We start from the raw sequence: 26,741 nt of genomic DNA, 5'->3' as shown, positions 1-26,741 counted from the left end.
AGTCTATTTTAGAGGTTTTTTTTTTAAACAATTCCAAAGAATTTTTCTAAAATATGTGTTAAAATAAGATTTGTCACCAAAAATCACCATGTTTGCAGAAACACAGAAAAAGTTGTGGCCAAATGAAGCTTAAAAATCAACATCCCCAACTTCATCCCCAAATCTTAATAAAAAAACTACGGTATTTTGTTGTCTAAAATAAATATACTGTAAACATGACACCTTCTTGGTTATTTTGACCAATAGTCACCTTTAATACAGAGATTGTACACAATTAAAATCTTTTATTAAACTGGTCAGCTGAACCATCTTGTTTCAGAAATGAAGACTCTTCAGATATAGCTTATGCATATTCAAAGATTGTGCGCTTAAGATACAATTTGGCATTTCATAACAATACAGACCCGAAAGACACAAACATTCTACACAATCCTGTTAACTTAACTTACTATCATCAATTTAGAAGAAATATAAATGCACTTAAAGGGTCTTTAATAGATTAAATATAGAAATAATATTGCAGTGTAGCATAAAAACAGATCGAAGACAAACTGTGAGATTAGTCAAGCATGAAATTATTCATTCCCCTGGCAAATTCTGTCTTAAAGTTTGTGTTCACATGTTAATAAAAGCTGGGAAATATTCGTTTTCCTCATTGACGCCTCTTCTACATCCTCTTATTATCTTTCAGGAGAAGCCGGTGTCATTTACGGTCCAAAATTACCTGCTGGTTGAATAAATGCACCTTGTCGGGGCGGGGGTGAATAATTTCAGGCTTGACTGTTTACATGTGGTCGCTGCAGTCCTGATAAATGCCCGTTTAACAGTAAACGCGTCTAAACCGATGCAGAGGCACGCAGGTTGTGTTTCTGGAATTTCAGCAAAACGAGATGGAAAGATTCCTGGATGTTGTGAGTGACTTAGTGGAAATCGGGTTTCTCTGGGAAGGTGCAGCCGGATCTGCGGATGATGACGTGAGCGGCGTAGTGACCTGCACGGATGCACTCCTCCAGCGGCTGATCCTGGACCAGCGCCGACAGAAAACCTGCACAAACACAACAAAAGGTGAACAGGAAGAGTTAAGATGTTAGTTAGGAGATAAGTCTGTCTGACATTGGGTCTTTTTAAAAAAGCGTCTTCATCAGGAACCTATGTTCAGGTTCTATAAGAAAATTAAACAGAAAATAATTGATTTATAACCTTTTAAGTGAAGTTACTCAAACTATAGATTACTCACATCCAAAATAATTGTTAATTTTTACTAAATGTATTTGTGCGTAGTGTGTATATTTTTTTATATTTTCGTGTGTCTGTCTGGTTTTTGAATCTTATTGGTTGATAGCCATGTAATATACTGCCAGTAACAGCACTTGTAACCCCTCTTCACCCTTGTGTATTAAATACAGCAATAAGCAGAGAGACACTCTACAGTTTGACAAATATTGCTGCTGTTGAGCAGTTCTCTTAAGGCATTTTTAGCCGAGAAAGAAGTTGTTTAGATTGTAACTATGCAGTTTTATTCATAAGAATAGTGCCTTCAGCATGCGCCCTCCAATGTTCTGTTGATGTAAATCGCAGATGATCCCTAACCGTACGTTCACACCGAAAGCGGCGAGAGCGTCCAAGGTCGCTCTGGCCACCCTGGCGACAACGCTGTCTGCCTTCAGCTCTGGTGGCGAGAGCGTCAAAACTCGCTACATTGATCTCGTACTTAAAGGAGCCGTTGCAGCATTATCAGTTACATTCCTGCATAAGACATGTTTTTAGCGTGAAAATGTTGCGCACTTCTTATCAAATTCATACAACAATGGAAGATCAAGTTGCGTGTGGTGTGGCTTTGCTCTATTTATCCAATATGTGTCCATACGTCTAAAATATCCTGAAGCAGCTAACGTTATACTGTTTTGTACTGTCACATCGCGTGAGATTCTCGCTTTTTAAAGATAAATTTATATAACATTAATGAACATCAGTAGCTCGCCAGTAACTTATTTAATGTATGTTCCTGTAAGAAAACATTGTAAATAATTGGAAATCCGGCGACCGCAATCATCAAACCCTTGGGAACAACTGTGGTCGGAGCCAAAGTTCACAGGTCTGTGTTCCCTGAACTACTATCAAGCGGTGGACTTCTTCATTCTGATTGCTTGCCGCCGAACCGCGTCATAGCTCATTACCATAAAGTTGACTTCATTTCAACTCTCCTCGACGCTCACGCCGGCGAAGACGCGCCGCACTGCTCCTCGCCGCTTATCGTCGCCTATCGCCGCCGGCTCTCATTGAAAATGAATGACTTCCGGCTACTTTGACGCTCTCGCCGCTTTCGGTGTGAACGTACGGTAACACTGCGTGTGCGAATATCAAACCTAAGGCCAAGTTTACTGAGCTAGGAGGTGATTGGTTTTCTAAAGTATTTCCCAGTTCAAGCTCGAGGGCTCGTGCAGCTTCACGAAGCCGCTGAGGAACAGACTTCGTCATGTTTATGCTGCCAAATGTCCCAAATAGTCCTCGCTGCAGCTGTGACGACATAACCTAAAACCCACCTTGCAGCAACGGCGGCCGTCTGTGGGCGTGGCCAGGCCAGAATGCATTTTTAATTTCAAATCGGCTTTCAATCGTCGCGATGTGTTAAATGAAAATGCATTATGTTTTTTTCATTTTCATTTTCATTCTGCAGCAAACATTGCACATATGTCTTGGAAAATGCTAACTGAAATACAGAAATACACTGCCATTTACATATTGCATTATCGTTTTGCGTATTACATTTCAAAATTAATTTTGCTACACACATCCCATGCTGTTATGCTGAAAATGTAATCCTGCGTTTCCTAGACGCGAGCGTAAATGCATTTAGGACAAATAACATTTAAATGATCATTTTGCTACAGTTTCTGCTTGTACTTTATTCACATCAAATTCAGTTTGTGTATAGCATTTTCAATTTAATTTAGCTACTTATAAAGCTTTAAATGTGGATACAATTTACATATTAAAACAGTGTTTGAAATGAGAAATGCAAACAATGTAATTTAATTTACATTTTCATTCTGCACCAAACATTGCTCATATATCTTGGAAAATGCAAATTCAAATACAGAAATACATTGCCATTTAACTTATTGCATTGCCATTTTGCATATTACATTTTGAATTGAATTATGCTACTCATATGCTTCCATACGCATTGTTGTGTCAGCATCTTTGTGAAATACAGTAATACTTTAGAAGGCTTAGTTTAAGCAAATTTGATGAACGCAATCATGTGTGTTGAATCTGAAGGGAGTCGCTCTGGCTGCGCTGTCCTGCGTGCAGTGTGTCTGTGTGTGTGTGTGTCTATGTCTATGTGTGTGTCTGTGTGTGTGCGGATCTGCGCGCGTTTCTTAGCAACAAACCTGCCTGAATGTCGTTGTCCGTAGCCACTAAATTAAAAAGTTACGAAATGTCATGAGATTGCGTTGCACTCTCAGCTCACATCATTCAAAAGAAAAGGTCCACATTGTCCCGCGATAATGTCAACAGACTGGACTGTTTTAGCAACTTGCTGAAAGTAAAGGAGGACTGAGAAAAATTGTTTCTACTTTATAATTGATGTTTTTAACTCACAGCAATACAACTTTATAATAAGTACAACTGTTTGTATTCAATACTTTATTATTATATAATTTCCCATATCTGCAATTCCTGTATTTTGGCATTTTTTTGCAGTCCACTTACAATCCAACTTGAAAGTCAATGTTTTGTTTATTGGCATTGATTGTTTTGAAATTCAAATGGCATTAACATGCCTGTGTTTTTATTTCTGTAATAAATATGGCTGTCAAGCAGGATCTTGATGGTTTATTTTGGGTTTGTTGTTTACATGAAGAAATCTGTGTTACAAACAAAAATTTTAAAAAACAATTATATTTTGAATTGAAATAGTTTTTGTCTTGCGTTTACATTAATTTTACATTTTAATACCAAAATACAAGTTTCAGTCTTGTAAATGTGATTAATCGCTATTAATTTTGCAAAAAAGTGTGATTAATTAGTAAATTTTTTTAATCGACTGACAGCACTATATATATATATATATATATATATATATATATATATATATATATATATATATATATATATATATATATATATATATATATATATTATATATATATATATATATATATATATATATATATATATATATATATATATATATATATATATATATATATATATATACATATATATATTTATATATATATATATATATATATATACATATATATATATATATATATATATATATATATATATATGAATATTTAATAAGGGGTGGGGTTTAATTACATTTGTGTTCCTACTATCATCTTTCACTTATAGTAAACTAACAGTTGGAGGGGCGTGGCTAAGCATAATTTGTCCAATCAGTCAAACTGACATCATCAGAGGACTGCTGTTCCAGAGTAATACAGTCAGACTTTGATTAAAGAAGACCAGTTTCCCACATAATACAGCATTATTGGTGTAATGTACTTTATGAAATGCAAAAAAAAATTTAGATTTAAATCTTTTGTCACTAATTGCCTGAATACAAGATAACTTCTATTTATTTTATTCATTTATTTTATTTTTACAGTGGACATCTGATAATACCATTGCATTATCTTACATCTATTTTACAAAATATGGGAAATATTTGTAAATGATTTGGATCCTGAGATTGGTTATGATTGGGCACTATTTTTTTATGGATTAGCTTGCACTTATTAACTGTTCACCTAATGACTAACATGGTGTGGCAGCAAAATAAACACTGCACATTTTAATTGAACGTTTACCTCCAACAAAAGCGTCACCGGCACCATTAGTGTCCACAATGTCGTTCTGGTCGATGTCTAAAACTGGAAACATTTTCACTTTATCACCTAAAAACAGACAAAGACATAAATAAATCAGGGAATTTCCATGCAAAGGTCAACCATGAAAAATAAACGTTTTTTTGTGTGTGCTTGCATTTTAAAGTACTGTAGAAATACTCAATCATGTAAATAACGTAATAACTCATAAGTCTGTCAATGTTTTTAAACAACTATATTTGATGTGCCAAACAAGTGCCACACAAGTGCCAATTTCACATCGGTCTCATCCATAACGGAGAGACGTCACATCCATAACCAAGATTTTTCCTCATAAATGTTTGTTTTATAGTGAGCGACTCTAATTCTTTTTATTAGCGTTGTTTCTTTTGGGTTGTGCAGTTTGTTTCACTGAATTTGGATACTGTAAACTCACAAACTTTGCATGTTTATTTCCTCATTTAAAATATGTTTACAGATTGGCGACGCAGTGGCGCAGTAGGTAGTGCTGTCGCCTCACAGCGAGAAGGTCGCTGTTTCGAGCCTCGGTTGGGTCAGTTGGTGTTTCTGTGTGGAGTTCGCATGTTCTCCCCAGGTTCATTTGGGTTTCCTCAGGGTGCTTCGGTTTCCCGCACAGTCCAAAACCATGGAGTATAGAGTAATTGAGTAGGCTAAATTGTCCGTAGTGCATGAGTGTGAATGAGAGTGTATGGATGTTTCCCAGCAGCTGGAAGGGCACCTGCTGCGTAAAACATATGTTGGATAAGTTGGCGATTCATTCCCCTGTGGCGACCCCAAATTAATAAAAAGGGATTAAGCCATAAAGAAAATGAATGAATGAATGTTTACAGACTGATGTTGTTCTGATTCTCTGTAATCAGCTGTTTTGGACAATATAAACAGACGTTTCAATATAATGTGAACATATAGTTCTATGGCTGCATTTACACTGCAAATTTTGATGATCAATTCTGATTTTGTGACTGCATCCGATTTTTTTGCTGACCTGCTTACATCATTGTTTAATCCGATCGTCTGCATTTACACAGCACACGGCAAAGGTGCAATGACCAGGAAAAAACAGAGCGGGCGCTGACTAACAGCTGATAATTAAAGCGTGCTCTTTTCTCTATTCCTGTATGTAATCTGTCTGCAGCTGTTTTACTATAGTTTATGACAGAAAGCTTCTCATTTGTTCATCTTCTTTTGATATATTGGCTTCTTTAAACCTTTAGGCATCCTAATGTAATGTCCATGGCGTGATTTGTGCAAGTGATGTATGCACTAGTTTTATATTAGTTTATATTGGTTACGTGGCGGACATTGCGCTGTCTCGCTCTCATTAACATGCTTAAATACCTGCGCTATATGACAATATAAAAGCCATTTAAAGTCCTCGTGTATGAGATTTAGGGCCCTATCATACACCCGGCGCAGTGTGGCGCAAGGCGCGGTGCAAGGCGCGGCGCAATACTTGTTTGCTAGTTTCAGCTTGGCGCAAGAGTCGTTTTGAGGCGTTGCGCTACGCTGTTTAAATAGCAAATGCATTAGCACTCATTTGTGCGTCCATAGACGTTCTGCTCTAAAAAGGCGTTCTGAGGCGGACCGCTGGCGCGTCGCTATTTTGAGAAACTATAATAGATTTTTCATTACACCAAAACTAACCCGGTCTAAACTCCAGCGCAGAGTTGCGCCTCGCTTACACACTGCTTAATACACACAAGAGAGCAATAGGCAAATATCTTTACATATGAAAAAATGTAAATATTAAGGATATATATAGGATATAATAAGAATAGATATAGGACATAAATATAAAGGATTAAAATATTACAAAACATTATTTTCTAGCCTACATACAAATGAACAATCACTGCTTTCATGTCTTCTTCATCTCGGGAGGCTTTTTCAGTTCATTCATAACAATTTGCTTTTGTATAATGTTATTATTATAAGCAGTATTATTTATTATATTCATATTTATATTTGTTTTATTAAAAACAAGCTTAGATTTGTCCACCTGTCAGGTTTTAGACCATATGGGGCACAGCATGTGTTTTAGGATATAACTCAGGTTTTTGAGCACACTTTGTTATTATTGTTCATTTATTCGTTTGCTGGAAATTAGAACTGAATTTAGAAATAGTTTTGAAGCGAATATTTGCGCTTAACAAATAAAATTAATTATTTATAGGCTAATGGATTTCTGTGCATAAAGGTTTCCCTATCCACGAGAGCGAAAGTGAAAGTAGATCATTTCTCTCATTCTCATGCAGCAGATGCTCTGTTTAACAGTTTTAAGTAAAAAAAAACTGTGAACTGTTTGCTTGTGAAATGCTCATTTTTTCCACTTAGACTTACTTTGCGTCCTGTAAATAGCGAATGCGCTCTTGGCACGACGCAGCTGACTCTTAAAGGGAATGGGAGATGAGACTCTGATTGGTTTATTCTCAAAAAAACACCTATAACTCATTAAGAAAATAAACTCAACCTTTTTAGACCATGCGCCATGACGCAAAGCAGGTTTTCCCGTCCTTAAATTAGCAAAAACGCATTCTGACACGCCCTGAAAGCATTTGCGCCCTGCGTTTTGCGCATGGACTGTCAAAATAGAGCCCTTAAAGTTTGGGACTCTGCTGAAGTCTGTTCTGAAAAGAAAGTGTCAGACTTGACGTCATTCGCTATGGTTTTAATGACGCGCGACTCGCATTGACAGGTGAAAATTCGATCTACCTGCTTACACTGCAGACACGACTTCACAGATCCGATACATATCGGATAAATGTCCACATATGAACAAGGCCTGAATCTGACTCGAGTAAATCGGAGTCCATGTAATTTGTTCCTGCTTACACTTACATGGGCCATATCCCATCTGTGCCACATGAGAGACAAAAATCGAAATTGAGTCGCTTAAACAGTGCAGTGTAAATGCGGCCTATATGAATTTATGTTTCAAGTTTCTGCAAATGTCACATGCATAATGCTGGAGTTGCTCATGAGCGTGTGGAAAAGCTCCCGAGCAGCAGACGCACCGACAGTGGCCACGGTGTCCTCTCTGCCCTGAGTGAACACCACAATCCTCTGACGGTTCTTGTTGACTTTGGGCAGATTCTGAACTCGATGCGCGATTTCAGCGATGTCTTCAGTCTGCATAAAAAACACAACAACTTGTCAACGCAAAAAGCAAACAAAAAAAACAACAACTACATTTCCCCATCTGGAAAGATATTACAGTGATGCGGGTCTCACCTCAAAGCCCTGCTCCTTTGCAAACGTGGCGGCTTCCTGTAAAATAAACATCTTCAGTTTACATAGATATATACACTAGATATTGCATAGGGACCCTGAGCATGCGTCAATAGCGCCGCCACATTGGTACAGTGCTCCCAGGACAAGTGTCATTCAACCGCACTAGTCAAGACAGTGTTATTACGTGAAGATGCGGGACTTTAGCGCTGTCTACGGGTGTAGTAACGAGCAAACAAAGAAATCAAAGCACAAAGGCAGAACATTTCATAGGTAATATTAAGTTTTTTTTCTGTTTTTGTATGTTCTGAACTTTTGTGCTAATCAGGTAACGTTATTGATGATAACAGTCTCTTACTGCATTCACCATACGGCAAAGCAGCTCCAACTCACACTAAACACTCGGCTTATGCTAGTTTTGTTGAATAAAATCAGCAAACAATGCAAAAGAAATATGACAACGAGATGCTGCGCTGCCAGAAACTTGTATTATTGTCGGCTAACGTTAGTGAAAGAGTCGTTCGGGGGATTCATTCACAAACGAATCGCTCCCTCCGTCAGTATGAGCAGTGAAAGCAGGAGAGGAGCTGTGTTTCAGGACATGATTAGATCAAATTTAACAGGGAGGGTGAATAGTACATTTCTGTACACACAAACACAAGCTTTTTGTCAGGAATGCCCGTGCGGTCACTGATCCATCAATGTAGAAAAGTGATGTAAAATTATAATTTTCGTAATTAGAAAAAAAAATGACATACTAACATCCAGGAAAAACTCCCGATCATAGATATATGTGTATATGTGTGTATCTCTGGCTTTGGATGGCCACAGTCCTCCACTGTACCTTGGTCCCGCATTCATTTCAAAGGAGCGCTACCCTGTAGCAAGATGGCGGCACTATTGACGCATTCCGTCCAATAGACAACAATAGGCCAGGCGACATCTAAAAAACAGATATCTACGCATCTACAATGTGCTGTTCATCATTTACTTATTCATTTTGATGTTTATGTTTAATGACAAATCAGCAGCATTGGCTATATTCATGGCAACACTTGTATGAAACGTTCAATATATAATTTACAAATCAAAAACGTTTAAACTGATAAGAATTCATATAAATATACAAGTATGCAATATTATATCACAGATTCAAGGAATTGATTTTCCAATGGATCTAGAGATATGTTTATTGGGCAATTACACAAATTCTAACCTACAGCACAATTATGCTAATAAACATACTGACATGTTGCTGACAATAGCTAAAAAATGCATTGCTTTAAAATGGAAAGCAGACATTGATGTACCGATTGGACTGTGGATCTTAGAAGTTTGCAACTGTACACCATTGGAGAAGATCACATACTCTTTAAGAGGAAAGGATGAAGTATTTAAAAAGATTTGGAATCCATTATTGAATTATATTAAAACAGTACCACTAGATTTGATTTGACAAAATGTTTTTTTTCCACGGGTTTATACTGTAACTCCTCCCTTTTTATTCATTTATTTTTATTTTACTGGTTTATTTTATATACTGTGTATGTTTTAAGTTTGTTTGCTGCTTTGTTCTGATGTTCTGTATTGTCAACTCTTGAAAAAGCTAAATAAATAAAAGAATTCATATAAATACATATTGTAAAGATATTTGTATTTTTGAAACTAATGAAGTCAATGATTTATTTAATTATTTAGGCTGACATGTTTACTGCTCCAAAATATTTGAAATGTTTCTTAAAATTAAATATATATGCTACCTGAAAAAAGTCTTGTCGACTATCCAAGTGAACAACACATAATAAGTTGACTTCCAGTTGATCATTTGGTGTCAGAAGTGGCTTATATGAAAGGCAAAGGCCTCTAGATGAGCACAATAAAATATGATCATGCCTTTAATGATTTCATTCGGACAGTAAGGTCTGACTCTGCTTAGACTAAAGTGTCATCACTGAACAGAAATAATGTCCAGTATAGAATATAAAGTCCTGCTGCAGTGGAGACAGAATGAATATTGTGTCTGACTCCATCATGAGCTTGGAGGACTGCATCCATACATTTCTGACATGACTCACATCACTGATTAATAAAGTCATCTGGAATGAAGAAGAAAGCCTTCAGCAGGATCCCAGAGTTCATTAAGACTCATTGTGTTCATCTTCATCACCTCCTCCTTCATCTTACCCCAGACATGCTCAATAATGTTCACTGCTGGTGACTGGGCTGGCCAATCATGGAGCAGCTTGAGCTTCTTTGCTTTCAGGAGCTTTGATGTGGAGGCTGAAGTATGAGCAGGAGCGCTATCATGCTGGAGAATTGTCCCTCTCCTGTGGTTTGTAATGTAATGGGCAGCACAGATGTCTTGATCCCTCAGGCTGTTGATGTTGATCATCCACTCTGCAGATCTCTCGCACACCCACATACTGAATGAACCCCAAACCATGATTTCTCCTTCACCAAACTTGACTGATTTCTGTGTGAATCTTGGCTCCATGCTGGTTCCAGTAGGTCTTCTGCAGTGTTGGTGATGATTGGGATGCAGATCAACAGATGATTCATCAGAGAAATCCACCTTCTGACACTTTTCCAGATGATTAACTAGAAGTCAAGTTATTATGTGTTGCTCTTACAACTGGGATCCACAACAAGACCTTTGTCAGGTAGTGTACTGTTTAATCAAGGAAAAAAGGTGTTGTATTTTACCCAGACATTTAAAAAGAACATATTTTAGAGCAGCAGTCACAATATCATGATATTTTTATCCAAAGTTATCATACCGTCAGAATCTTATACCAGCCCATGCCTACTGATAAGAGGCATTTGAAGTGAAATGAATTGCATTAAAGAGCATCTGACATGCATTAATCTCACCGTCTCGTTGCCGAAGATGATGTCGACGTACGGCAGGACCTTCATCAGCGGCTCCTTGAAGAACTGACTGATGAAAGGAGCTGACAGATTCAGACCGAAGATCTTGTTGTTGTCGGACGCGTGTTTGGCCACTTTCAGGATTGAGTCTGGAGAAACGGTCAGGAAAAAACCCTGACGGACACAGAAATCAAATAAACACTCACTACAATGAGCAGTCTTTTACTTTTCAGCTGGGATTATTCAAAACTTTGCAGTACTTTCAACATCATTAGTTTCATTTAAAGGCCCTGTGAAGTAAAAGAGGGCGGGGCATATATCCGCTGTGTAAAACTTATGCTGTAATAGTTGGCGGTTCGTTCCGCTGTGGCGACCCCTGATGAATAATAAGGATTAAGCCGAAAATAATGTAAATGATTGAATGCATTTATGTGGAAGTGACTGCAATATAGTCACTTTATCAGTTTTTATTATTTTTTACACACGTTTTGTCGCTGTTTTGGAGCACACTAGCTTATAGATATCCTTAAATCTAACAGACCGAAAATAACATCTATTTTTTTATATTTTTATTTCACGGGACCTTTAAATCCCAACAATTACTTGTATTAAAGTCAGTGTAAACTCAATATTCAATATTTCAGCGATGCACTTCTAACATTTATTATGCGTTTAGAAACAATTAATAGACATGACTTTACACATGCTTTAAGACCACTGGAATAAATACTTTCCATTTCTTTGAATTTACTCTTCTCTTTTAATAACTTTAACATTTGCACACAGTCCACATTTATAAGCCGCACATATTTATTTCTAACAAAGCATACTTTTTATTTATGAAAGTGTATTTTCTGCGATAATTCAATCTCAGTATTGTTATGAAAGTAAATACATTTTAGTAAACTAAAACCATGATATATTTTGCTTTAATTGTAGTTGTCAAACTAATTCTATTAATTTAATTTGCATTAATGGTTTGTCAATAGGCGTAAACATACACAATTAACAACAAAAATTAGGATCAATTCAACCTGAGGGAAAAAGACTCATTTATTTGTAAACGTTTTTAAATAAATACAATATAATAAATTTAATATAATATCAACATAAACTGTAATATATACACTCACCGGCACCTTACTAGCACCACGTTGACCCCCTTTTGCCTTCAGAACTGCCTTAATCCTTCGTGTCAGATTCAACAAGCTACTGGAAATATTCCTCAGAGATTTTGCTCCATATTGACATGATAGCATCACACAGTTGCTGCAGATTTGTCGGCTGCACATCCATTATGTCAATCTCCCGTTCCACCACATCCCAAAGCTGCTCTGTTGGATTGAGCTCTGGTGACTGTGGAGGCCATTTGAGTACAGTGAACTCATTGTCATGTTCAAGAAACCAGAGATGATTTACGCTTTATGACATTGTTCGTTATCCTGCTGGAATTACACTGGTCATAAAAAGATGGACATGGTTGCCAAAAATACTCAGGTAGGCTGTGGCGTTGATGCTCAATTGGTACTATTGGGCCAAGAAAATCTCCCCCACACCTTTACACCACCACCACCAGCCTGAACCGCTGATACAAGGCAGGATGGATCCATGCTTTCATGTTGTTGATGCCAAATTCTGACCCGACCATCTGAATGTGTCAGCAGAAATGGAGACTCATCAGAGCAGCAACGTTTCTCCAATCTTCTATTGTCCAGTTTTGGTGAGTCTGTGTGAATTGTAGCCTCAGTTTCCTGTTCTTAGCTGACAGGAGAGGCACCTGGTGTGGTCTTCTGCTGCTGTAGCCCATCTGCCTCAAGGTTGGACGTGTTGTGGGTTCAGAGTGTGGCCATTCTCCTCTAACCTCTGGCATCAACAAGACATTTGCACCCACAGAACTGCCGCTCACTGGATATTTCCTCTTTGTCGGACCATTCTCGGTAAACCCTAGAGATGGTTGTGCTTGAAAATCCCAGTAGATCAGCAGTTTCTGAAATACTCGTCTGGCACCAACAACCATGCCTCATTCAAAGTCACTTAAATCCTCTTTCTTCCCCATTCTGATGCTCGCTTTGAACTGCAGCAGATCGTCTTGACCATGTCTACATGCCTAAATGCATTGAGTTGCTGCCATGTGATTAGAAATTTGCATTAACTAGCCGTTGGACAGGTGTACCTAATATAGTGGCCGGTGAGTGTACAGTGATTGTGTGTATTTTTAGGTCATTTTTAAAGTTTTGTTCCCTCACTATAAACTACACATTTATTTATGCATCTAATCCCTCTGCTGGTTGGATGTTGCTGATAAGCCAATGTAAATTACTCACTGCGATGTAGTAAACTCTGGCCTTCTCCACCAGACTCCAGTTACGATCAATATCCAGATGTTTCTCTTTATTGTAGCAGTTTGCTGCTGCCAGGTTTGCAACTAGAGATCTACAAATACAATTATAAACACAAAAACACACAGGCTCAATAAGCTTCAACCTGCCTGAGGGCCTGAAAAAAAATTACACACACACACACACACACACACACACACACACACACACACACACACACACACACACACACACACACACACACACACACACACACACACACACACAATACAACATGACATTTTACATCTACACAGACGAAACTCTCTCAGGAATAACCTTATAGATACAGTTTAAACACTGTAGGAGAAACTGATGGATCACACAGTTGCCATAATTAAGAATAAATAATTTAAGAAATTGAATACGGTCAACCTTAAATGCCATTTATTATTAAATAAGTATTGCCAAACTACAAAAGCTACAGTGACATTTTTATGATGCTATCAGAGCCTTTTTTTAATAATTTGATTTAAAATGTAATTATTTATATGTTATTCGGTATTAAAAAGATATACCAAAACATTTTCATTAACAGTATTGTTTTTCAAATTGTTTTAGAAATATCTGTTTATTTAATTACCGTTTTAACATTTTGTTTTAATTTTCAATTACATTTTTAATTACATTTTAATACATTTTTATTTAATATCTTTTTTACTTAAAACTTTTAATTTAATATAATAATTTTTTTTATAAATTTATTTTTAAATTTAATTTGTTTATTTAAATAGTTAAAGTTAAGAAGTTTTTGGTTTACTTAACCCAGATTTTTCTAAATATGGGAAAAAAATGTAACCAAGATATACGAAAATATTTATTAATATTTAAGCAATTAATTTATTTTAATTTAAATTATTTTAAAATACTTAAGTTTATTAAATTAGTTAGATTTGTTTATTTAATTAAATATGTTTTTAATTAGTTTAGTTAAATTTATTTAACTTAATTTTTATTCAGTTTTTAATTTATTTGATTATTTATTTCAATTAACAACAATAGTATAAGTTATATGGTTTTTAGTTTACTTAACCCAGATTTTTCTTAATATAGAAAAATCAAATCAAATATGCATTAATTTCTAAAAAATTTGTGGCCATAAAATTAATAATTCTTAATTTAATTTAATTCATTCATTTTCATTCGGCTTAGTCCATTATTTACCAGGGGTTGCCAGAGCAGAATGAACTACTTTAATTTAAATTTAATTTAATTTAATTTAATTTAATTTAATTTAATTTAATTTAATTTAATTTAATTTAATTAATTTAAGTAACAACAATAGTTTGAGGTTTTTGGTTTACTTAACCAAGATTTTCCTAAAATAAAATCAGGGATGCATTAATTTCTTAAAAATCATTGACAATAAAATAAATAATTGATAATTCTTAATTTAATTTATTTTCCTACAGCTTAGTCCCTTATTTATCAGGTGTCGCCACAGCAGAAAGAACCGCCTTCATTTAATTTAATTGTTTTATTCAAAGTAACAAAAATAGCTTGAGTTATGAGGTTTTTGGTTTACCTGACTCAGATTTTTCTTAATATGGGAAAATCAAATAAAATCAAGGATGCATTCATTTCTAAAGAAATCAGTGATAATAACAAGGAGGAAAATACATTTGTACTTAAGATTTACTAAAGATTTCAATATCAAATAAATCCTGTTCAACCTTTCAACATATCAAAGAATCCTGAAATCCCCGTATTAAATTGAATGAGAATTCTGAGGGACTGAAGACTGGAGTAATGATGCTGAAAATTCAGCTTTACATCACAGAAATAAATTTGATTTTAAAATGCAGTAATTTAGACAACAGCTATTTTGAATTATAATAATATTCCCCCTTTTTACAGCATATTTGTTGACAGAAACACAGCCGTGTCGAGCTATAATGTGATGTGTTTTCTGACCTGTTGTCTCCAGTAATGCAGGCCGCACAGGTTCCTGTGGGTTCTTGATTTTGTTCATAATAATGAGCGTCAACGTGAGCTTCAGCTGCTTTCTGCTTCAGGATCTCCCCGAAATGATCCGTCCCGATGCAGCCGAAGAACGTGGCCACTTTATGCGGCTCCTGGATCATCCACTGACAGCAGAAATCACACATAGAGGTGAAGTCAGAATTATTCGCCCTACTGTGAATGTTTCCCAAATGATGTTGAACAGATTCAGGAATTTTTCACAGTGTTTCCTATAATATTTTTTCTTCTGGAGAAAGTCTTATTTGTTTTATTTCGGCTAGAATAAAAGTCATTTTTAATTTTATTAAACCCATTTTAAGGTCAATATTATTAGCCCCCTTAAGCAATATTAGCTTTGGATTGTCTACAGAGCAAACCACTGTTATACAATGACTTGCCTAATTACCCGAACTTCACCCTAATTAACCTAGTGAAGCCTTTAAATGTCACTTTAAGCTGTATAGAAGTGTCATCATGGCAAAGATAAATTAAATCTGTTATCAGAAATGAGTTATTAAACTTATTATGTTACTCATGCAGATATTATTCATATAAAGATCATCCAGAAAGGAGAAATGTATGAATTGGTGTCGAATGTTCACAAATCATTGACCTATAACAATCTATGCCACCTACAGCTGTCAGTACGTTCATGTGCTTTTACTACAGTTTCTATATTGAGATGCAATGTCAAAGTATAAACAGCAGAAGTGAACAAACAGATTTTCCCGACCAGCAAATATTAAAATATCAAAGCAGAACAATCCCAATCCCAATTCTACCTTATAGCCCTTCCCCTCGTTTTGCGCGTTCACGTGAAGGGTTAGGGGTTTTCCAATTTTCTTTTAGGGTGCTTTCACACCTACACTTTTGTTTCGGAACGTGTCTCATTTGCCCAGTTAGCACGGTTCGTTTGGCATATGTGAACAGGGCAATCGCGCTCTGTTCCGCGCCAAAGTAATCGCTCCGAGATCGCTTGAATGAGGTGGTCTCGGCTCGATTGAAACGAACCCTGGAGCGGTTTGATTGCAGTGAGAAGCGATCCGATCCGAGCGCGGTTATATCACAGTGTTTTATGGATATGTAATAGGCTTACAGCTATATGAAGAGAGAATTATGAGTATGGCGGGAAGTTTCGCGAGTCTCCGGATGCCCGCAAACGAGCGATGATCTCCCGGTAATCTCGCGTCTCCTTTCCGGTCCTCAAATAGGCATCGTCGCGCACTCTTCTCACCCCTCCCCCACGCGTCTCTCCTCAGACACGTCGCGCGCACCCTGTCAATCACCACCAAACCACCACCTCTCCTGACAGCTGAGCGGGACGCTGCAAAATAAACCCTGACACTCTGACCAATGTGAGGAGAGTTTACTCGCACGTGACTTGTTTTAGCTGTTTTGGTCCGATTAGAAACTTTGCAGTGTGAAAGCGAACCGCTCCAAGAGGAAAGAGCAACAATGTAACAATTGTAATCTCTGTTTCAGAACAACTGAATCCATTCACAGGTGTGAAAGCAGCCTAACTTGAATGTGTAGGGCTAAGGGGAAGGGTTGGATAGTCCTTGAAACAGACTTTTCAGAACCACACCCAACACCAAGGGGTACAAAAATTTTCCAGAATACACCATCACAAAACAGAATTGGCTTTGGACCTAAATCTCTGAGGAATAACATCCACAAAATAGATGTAAGCATGGCTGAATTAGGAAAATTATGGTTTCAAATGAAGTATATGAATCTCAAGTGCCTACAATTCCCAGTTTGTGATCATATCTCTGTTTATTTCTGTTGATATGTGATACAAATATTGGCAGCTTAAAACAGATGGAAAACTGAGCGGATTTTTCAGCGTTTCTAGGGAAATTTCAGTGCAGCCGCCATTATGGCTCATTGCTTTTCTGCCCGCCAGGTCTCCACACAGGTCACATGACTGAAAACTATTAATTACTGCTGCTGTAAATGCTTTCGCTGATATGAAACAGACATTTTCTTCGTCAGACGTACCTGTGCGATTTTAACAGAGTTCTGTGTGGACCCGCCAGCATGATACTCCACTTTACTTTTATTCACGATCTCATCAAACCTGCAGAACACACACACACACACACACACACACGATTACTGTAACTGTATAAACACACTGGATTTATAAACTAAACGAACTGCTTCAGTTTATATGATACTTCATACTCACGATGTCCTGCTCAAATCCATCATACAGTAGTTTATTATACATGGACATAATTAGAGCTGTAAGATACAGTTTACTTCAGACCATCCTATATACATAGACACTATGGTGTGTGTGTGTTTATGCCATTTATCTCCACTCAACTTGGTTAATGCCTTTTAAGTGTTTGTCTCAACAAGCCCACCTTCATTTGAAAAAAAAACACACTAAAAACTTTACTATTTATTATACATTTATATTGTGTACTATATTTCAAATTTATACTCACTGGCCACTTTATTAGGTACACCTTACTAGTACCGAGTTGGACCTCCTTTTTTCTTCAGAACTGCTTCAATCCTTCGTGGCAGGGATTTCATAAGCTACTGGAAATATTCCTCAGAGATTTTGCTCCATATTGACATGATAGCATCACACAGTTGCTGCAGATTTGTTGGCTGCACATCCATGATGCCAATCTCCCGTTCCACCACATCCCAAAGCTGCTCTATTGGATTGAGATCTGCTGACTGTGGAGGACATTTGAGTACAGTGAACTCATTGTCATGTTCAAGAAACCAGTCTGAGATGATTGAGCTTTATGACATGCTGCGTTATCCTGCTGGAAGTAGCCATCAGAAGATGGAGACACTGTGCTCATAAAGGGATGGACATGGTCAGCAGCAATACTCAGGTAGGCTGTGGTGTTGATGCTCAATTGGTACTAATGGACCCAAAGAAAATCTCTCCCACACCATTACACCACCACCACCAGCCTGAACCACTGATACAAGGCAGGATGGATCCATGCTTTCAAGCTGTTGAGGCCAAATTCTGACCAGAGCATCCGAATGTGTCAGCAGAAATGGAGACTCATCAGAGCAGGCAACGTTTCTCCAATCTTCTATTGTCCAGTTTTGGTGAGTCTGTGTGAATTGTAGCCTCAGTTTCCTGTTCTTAGCTGACAGGAGCGGCACCCGGTGTGGTCTTCTGCTGCTGTAGCCCATCCGCCTCAAGGTTGGACGTGTTGTGTGTTCAGAGATGCTCTTCTGCAGAGCTCGGTTGTAACGAGTGCTTATTTGAGTTACTGTTGCCTTTCTATCAGCTGGAACCAGTCTGGCCATTCTCCTCTGACCTCTGGCATCAACAAGGCATTTTTGCCCACAGAACTGCCGCTCACTGGATATTTCCTCTTAGTCAGATCATTCTCTGTAAACCCTAGAGATGGTTGTGCGTGTAAATCCCAGTAGATCAGCAGTTTCTGAAATACTCAGACCAGCCCGTCTAACACCAACAACCATGTCTTGTTCAAAATCCCCTTTCTTCCCCATTCTGATGCTCACTTTGAACTGCAGCAGATCGTCTTAACCATGTCTACATGCCTAAATGCATCGAGTTGCTGTCATGTGATTGGCTGATTAGAAATTTGCATTAAGGAGCAGTTGGACAGGTGTACCTAATAAAGTGGCCAGTGAGTGTAAATTATATTAATATTATGAACATTTTAAATACCTTTTGTGAATATTGGAAATCACGAAACCCTAATTTAGGCGTCTGGGCTTGCTTTTATTCTGAAATAATGCGTTAATGATTAAAAGTGACAGTAAAGAGATTTATGATGTGAGAAAAAACAACTTTAAACTCACAGAGCTTTGTGTTTCTCCTCTGCTAGAATCTGATCATTGGGTTTCAGGCCGTACCTAAACACACACACACACACACACACACACACACACACACACACACAAAACAATAATTAGTTGGTCATTCATGAACAGTTATGAAGAAGGGCTGGAGGACGCGTGTACAGTACTGGCTCAAGTCATGTGATCAATTTAACTGCAATCAAGAGAACAGCAGAGCATGTTTAACCTTTAAACACACACACACACACACACCCACACACACACACACACACACACACACACACACACACACACACACACACCCACACCCACACCCACACCCACACACACACACACACACACACACACACACACACACACACACACCCACACCCACACCCACACCCACACCCACACCCACACCCACACCCACACCACTCACTTATCAAGAAAATCCTTATCAACCACAGCAGAGATGTCCAACAGCGGATTCCCCATCCCAAACAGGGAATTCTGACTGAAAACACACAGACACACACACACGTTAGTAAACCATGTGACAAAAAATAACATACTCATTTGAAGCATTTCTAAACTTGCATGCAAAAATTCTGATATTTACCATCTTCCCAAATCTGAAGACACACTGTTGTATACATTTGCATTTACTCTAACTATATTATATCAGACATTTGCATACATTTCTTATTAGTTATTATTATTAATTATCATTTAAAATTCTTAGTATTTAAGTAAATCATTAAATTGTGGAGCAGAAATATATTATGATCAAATATTGTCACCCAGACGATTATTGCATGCAAATATCTTACTTAAAATTGCGTGCAATAATTTAATTTCTTAATATTGCATGAATTAGAATTCCATTATTAGTAAGTTTGACATCCATTACATCCATTATACAGCACATTTACACCTTTCAAGCATTTATAAAGACATTTATGATGAGCAGAACTGATAATCTGCATTCAGGAGTGAACTTTTCCTTTAAAGGGGACTTATTATGCTCCTTTTTACAGGTTACTCAGGTTTTACAAATTAACACTCAAAATACCACACAGATAATGTGCTCTTCTCTCTGAGACTGACCCTTTTAGGCTTTAAGCCTAGTTGTGGTGTTTTGGTGACTGTCGCTTTAAATGCAAATGAGATGGTGCTCTTTTCAGAAGAGGGCGGAGCTACAGATGCCTGTGTGTCAGCATAGTGGCAGACTCAAAGATAAGACTAACGTATCGTAATATGCTAATGAGGGAGAGAGGGTCAGTAGTGGGCGGGGCTTTCCCCCTCTGATGACATCATACAAAGGGAGAATGTCAATCAAAGTGTTTCTGCAGACTGTTTCTATCAAGTCTGATAATAAATAATGGAAAAAATTCATTTTTATAATTAGAAGCTGGTTATATTCACACACTGCTGCCACACAACTGTTTAAACCCCCTTATAAAACAGATTTTTGTCTCTTTAAAGCTCATTCTGTGACAGTGACAGGTGGAGGTCATGTGATCGACACCTGAACCCTTGGAATGAGGGTCTGTGTGTTTATTAGCTGGAGAGAAACATGCCAGAATTCCTGCTCTTTATTTATACGGCCAATCTGAAGAAGGTTGTTGGTTCTAAACCACAGCAGAAACATCTCCTCATGTGTGTTTTTATCCAACGCAACTTGTATTGAGCTCAAGCTCTGCATTTTTCCGGTGACCCCTGATGACCTTGTGTTCCAGTGCTGTGATCTTGAGTTACAGCAATGCTTTCTAGTCTACTTCTCTCGTCATAATAGCTGCACTCGTCTAATATTAGCCCCACAAATGTCCATTTTACACAGTAAAACACTTGTTGATCATGTTAATTCTAATGCATGCAATAAAAGTTAAAACACAAGTCTGTATATAAACATTTCACCCTTTAATATTCACCATCCAACAGCTGCTTTTTCTGTCCATATTTAGATGTATAAGTATTTAGGTTCCAGCTTTAGTCTATATACATAGTTTATATAGTGTGTGTTTTTTTGTCTAAACCTGAACTTATCTTATAATAATAATACTAATTTTATTATTATTTTTATTTTTAAAGATTTATTTTTGGCCGTTTTGCCTTTATTAGATTGGACAGTAAAGAGACAGGAAGCATAGTTGGAGAGAGATGGGGGGTAGGGTTGGGAAATGTCCTCAAGCCGGGATTCGAACTTGGGATGCCCTGACGTGCTACTGCACCATATGTCGGTGTGCAAACCATTAGGCTATTGCGCCGACATAATAATACTGATTAAGGCTGCACAATATATCGTTTCAGCATTGATATTGCAATGTGTAAAGCCACAACAGACAAGTCAGAATCAACAATATAGAGTCGGGATTAGAGGGCCAGACATTACAGTTCACAACATAGTGAGTCATTTCACATTTTACCCTTTGAGAGAATGTTTATTTATTATTAAATAGATTTTAAGGCCCGTGACAGTGCTTGTAGAAAAGCTACTTTAAGTCATTTAGGCTTTTTACATTTAACACTGTATAACTATTTACTCAATGAAAATAAGACAGAGTTATTTATTATTATTATTATTATATTATGAATTTTTTATATTTTATCTCAAATTATGAATTCTTTACACAGAATAAACACGCAACATATATCGCAGTAAAAGAAGAAAAAAAAAGAAAAAATATATATATATTTATCATAGGGCTGCATAATCTATCATTTCAGCATCAATATTGCACATCCATAATAGTCACATCGCAGAATCTGCAATGTTGAGTTGGACTGTATAATGATGGTGTGTTCTGTAGACTTTCTGAAAAAATATTAGCTTAAAGGGGCTAATAATTTTGACCTTAAAACGGTGTTTAATAAATTAAAAGCTGCTTTTATTCTACCTAAAAATAAACCAAATAAGACTTTCTCCAGAAGAAAAAATATTATCAGACATACTGTGAACATTTCATTGCTCTGTTAAACATCGTTTGAGAAATATTTCAAAAAGAAAAAAAAATGTGGGCAAATAATATTTATTTGTGTGTATATATATATATATATATATATATATATATTTTTATTATATAAAATTATATACTATAATTAGCACTGTGAAATGGTCATGCACTGTAACATTTAATCATACAGTGTGTGTTTACACTACAGCATAGAGCACATGCTATAGTGCTGACTAAACTCTTTATGCACACACGCACACAAAACTATGCACTGGACAAGGCGACAAATCATCGGAAACTAAACAGCAAATTTGCACTGCAGCTTTAAAAAATATTCTAATATCCATATTTAATGCATAAGCAAAAATCACACACTCAATACTAAACACCAAAATGATTGTGCCTGACGGTAACATTATGCATTAATAGAAATTATTCTACCAGTTAGCACTTCACCAAAAAATACAGGATATTGTCTATTACAATTATTAATAAAACACACACACATTTGTATTTAGGTTTTATTTTTATTTATAGATTATATTAATTGTGTAATTGTATTTATTGTAATTTCTTTTTAAAATTCTACTTTTTAAATTAATTTTATATGTTATGCACCCAGGTTCTGAGAGTAACACAATTTAGATTCTCTGGGTGTCCTGGACTGTACATGTGGTTGAATTCACAATAAAGGTGACTTTGACTTCTGTAAAACACTGAATACTCCCAATATTTATATTTATCTTAAACCAGTATTAATATATTTTACAGTATTTACTTTTTGCAGTCTTGAACAAGGTTTAATAATTATCTGTCATATTGAGAAAATACTTTAAAGGATTGAATGAATGAATGAATGAACGAATGTTTAGGCAGTTTATCTGAATTATTTTGGTATTAAAATAAATAATATGAAATATTCAGCAATACATTATAGGAAGACACTCTTATATGTGTGTGAATATACACACACACACACACACATACATATATATATATATATATATATATATATATATATATATATATATATATATACACACAGACACACACACACACACGTATACATACATACATACATACATACATACTGTACATATATATATATATATACACACACACACACACACGTATGTATACATACATACATACATATACATATATATATACATATACATATATATATATATATATATATATATATATATATATATATATATGTGTGTGTGTGTGTGTGTGTATATATATATATATATATATATATATATATATATACACATACATACATACATACATACACACACACACACATATATATATATATATATATATATATATATATATATATATATATATATGTATATATATATATATATATATATATATATATATATATATATATATGTATATATATATGTATATATATATATATATATATATATATATATATATATATATATATATATATATATATATATAATACGTCAGACATTTTACTTAATACTTTAATAAATTAATGGGACTGAATTTTTAAATCAAACCAAAATGAACATTGCATACTGAATAGACAGATGCTAGTTTTCCCACAATATTAAATATATAACGTTATATATGAGAAGGCATGCGTTAGAAATACAGGAAATAAAGCGCGCTACACACACACACACACACACACACACACACACACACACACACACACACGAAACACACACACTCTCTGCCTGTAAACACAGCGGTTGTGTGTATGTGTGTGTACTTGCCATTAAACTCGTGATCTTACCTGACAGTGGGCATGATGACACTAATGCTGTGAAAGTATTTCCTTGCTGCTGCTACACGTGCAATTCTTCGTTTCTACTGAATTATCCACAACCCGGAAGCCAAAAGGTGCTGCAGATGATTGGTTGATACGAGTGTGGGCGAATCCACACATCCGCCACTCCGATTGGCTGACAGACACACATGTGTTTTTGCATCGAGTTATTTGGTTTAATCGCTACAGATAATAATAATACCGAGAGAAGCATTTAACTAATCGTTTACTTGCTTAATATCACATCTATAAATGCATATTCCCCAATAATAAACCGCTTTTTAAGATACTCATAAAATAATTGCTACAATATACACACACTAAAGCTAGGAAAACTAGCCCTATTTAAAATTCACCCTGTAACATTTGTTTTGGAAATACACTCTTTGTATTGTATGCTTTGTTTTATGCATATTTTTCGTATTTCTATTATTATATTTTATTATTATTATTATTATTGAATATTACGCATTTTTTTCTTTATTTTACTACTTTATACCTTTTACTTCTCCTATTTCCCTTCTATATTTCACAATATCTCACTAACTATACTGTAATTATTATATTAATATACTGTGTCCATTATTACTGCATCTCTATTATTACTATCAGTATCTGTATCGCCTTCTTTAACTGATCTGACAAGACATTCCAAACCATAATATCGAGAAGTGTGTTAAACCCTCTTTATATGTTCTCATATAACATAAAGCGCGTGCACTAATCTCCGCTTTCTGTGCACGATGACGCGCGAGCACGAGGAGGAGCGCGCGCTGCTGGTACATTTTGTTCAGAATCAAAACAAACTCTTCAGTATTTGTTCAGCTGCATGCATTCAGGGAAGATGCACGGGTTTGTACGTTTTAACTTCGAGCTTTGTTATTAAGTCAAAACATTGGAGGGTGCGAGGAATGCTAAAGCCTTATATCCTTGAAGTTTGACTCTTTTTAAGGACTCTTATGTGCATTTTGCATGCAAAGAAATAGATTTGTTTTCAAAACCTCTTTATATATATATATATATATATATATATATATATATATATATATATATATATATATATATATATATATATATATATATATAACTACGACAGTTATAAGTAAGCATCCAACTCAGCATCATTATTGACAAACAGCATTCATTGGGCTTAGTTCCTTTATTAATCTGGGGTCGCCACAGCAGGATGAACTGCCAACTTATCCAGCACGTTTCAAGCAGCGGATGCCCTTCCAGCTGCAAACTATCATTAGGAAACACTTATACACTCTCATTCACACACATACACTAAGGACAATTTTAGCTTACACAATAAAGTGCACGTGTTTGGAGTGTAGGGAAATCGGAGCACCCGGAGGAAACCCACGCCAAGACGGGGAGAACATGCAAACTTCACACAGAAATGACGACTGACCCAGCCGAGACTCAAACCAGCGACCTTCTTGCTGTAAACGGCAGCACTACATACTGAGCCACCGCATCACCCTCTTTAAGCGACAGTTCTTGTAATATCTTGATGTGTTCAACTGAAGAAATAAATTCATAAAAGTTTGCAAACACTCGAGTAACATTTTCGTGGTGAACTGACCCTTTAAATTCATGTCAAAAATCTAATTAAAAGAGTAAATGGTTAAATGCAGTAAAGCTGACAACAAAATTGGTACATTTTACATGTTTCAATTACTTGAAACACTACAACGATGAATAAATTAATAAATTAAATGATAATAAAAACAAATTTAATGACTCTAGTGTTTTAATAAAGCGCATATATACATACATACATGCGTGTGAATGTGTGTGTGGATGTTTCCCAGGGATGGGTTGCGGCTGGAAGGGAACCAGCTGCGTAAAAACTTGCTGGATAAGTTGGCGGTTCATTCCGCTGTGGCGACGACGGATTAATAAAGGGACTAAGCCGACAAGAAAATGAATTAATGAATGATATATATAAATACACACACACACACACACACACACACACACACACACACACGCACGCACAGTTGAAGTCAGAATTATTAACCCCCCCGTTTATTTTTTTTCCCCAATTTCTGTTACATGCTGAAATTTGTTGAAAAAATCTGCTCTCCGTTAAATAGAAATAAAAAAAATATATAAAAATAAATAAAAATAAATAAATAAATAAATATATATATACATATATATATATATATATATATATATATATATATATATATATATATATATATATATATACATATATATATATATATATATATATATATATATATATATATATATATGTTTTTAAATTATTGTTAAATTAATATTTGTCTAAAATAGTTTTGATGCATTTTATACAAAATTTAAAGACGACAAAAAAAAAATAAATATAGTTTTTTTCAGCCTGTATGGTTTGTTAACAAAAAAAAAAAAAAAAAAAAAAAATATATATATATATATATATATATATATATATATATATATATATATAATATATTTTACTACTATATTTAATGGAGCCACAACTTAATAATTCCACAACTTAATAAATAAAGCAAATAAAATATAAGACACCAATGTTGAATAAATGTCTTTTTTTAATATGTAGGTATCCAGCCAAATTTATTAATGTTTCCTTGGCTTAGGAATGAACCGCCAATTTATCCAGCATTTGCTTTACGTAGCGAATGGCCTTCCAGCTGCAACCCAGCACTGGGAAACACCCATACACACTCACACTCATGGATGGGAGACCACATGGGAACACTAGGTTGCTGTTAGAAGTGGTGTTAGAGAGGCCAGCAGGGGGCGCTCAACCTGTGGTCTGTGTGAGTCCTAATGCCCCAGTATAGTGAAGGGAACACTATACTGTCAGTGAGCGCCGTCTTTCAGATGAGACGTTAAACTGAGCTCC

General features: G+C 35.9%; 1 protein-coding gene across 1 annotated transcript; it reads right to left on the bottom strand.

The window, feature by feature from the left end:
* Positions 1–226: 226 nt before the first annotated feature.
* Positions 227–23,936, bottom strand: adkb (adenosine kinase b). Its single transcript, NM_198802.1, is given in 11 exon segments — positions 227–1,045; positions 4,824–4,910; positions 7,877–7,991; positions 8,094–8,129; positions 10,962–11,132; positions 13,283–13,391; positions 15,251–15,423; positions 17,300–17,378; positions 19,112–19,165; positions 19,533–19,607; positions 23,828–23,936. Coding segments are annotated over 11 exon segments (1,038 nt in total). The 5' UTR covers positions 23,842–23,936; the 3' UTR covers positions 227–920.
* Positions 23,937–26,741: the final 2,805 nt, after the last annotated feature.

Source organism: Danio rerio, chromosome 12, assembly GCF_052040795.2.
Source record: "Danio rerio strain M-AB ecotype USA chromosome 12, GRCz13ab, whole genome shotgun sequence".
Taxonomy (NCBI): Eukaryota; Metazoa; Chordata; class Actinopteri; order Cypriniformes; family Danionidae; genus Danio; species Danio rerio.
This window is presented reverse-complemented; position numbering and strand designations above follow the sequence as displayed.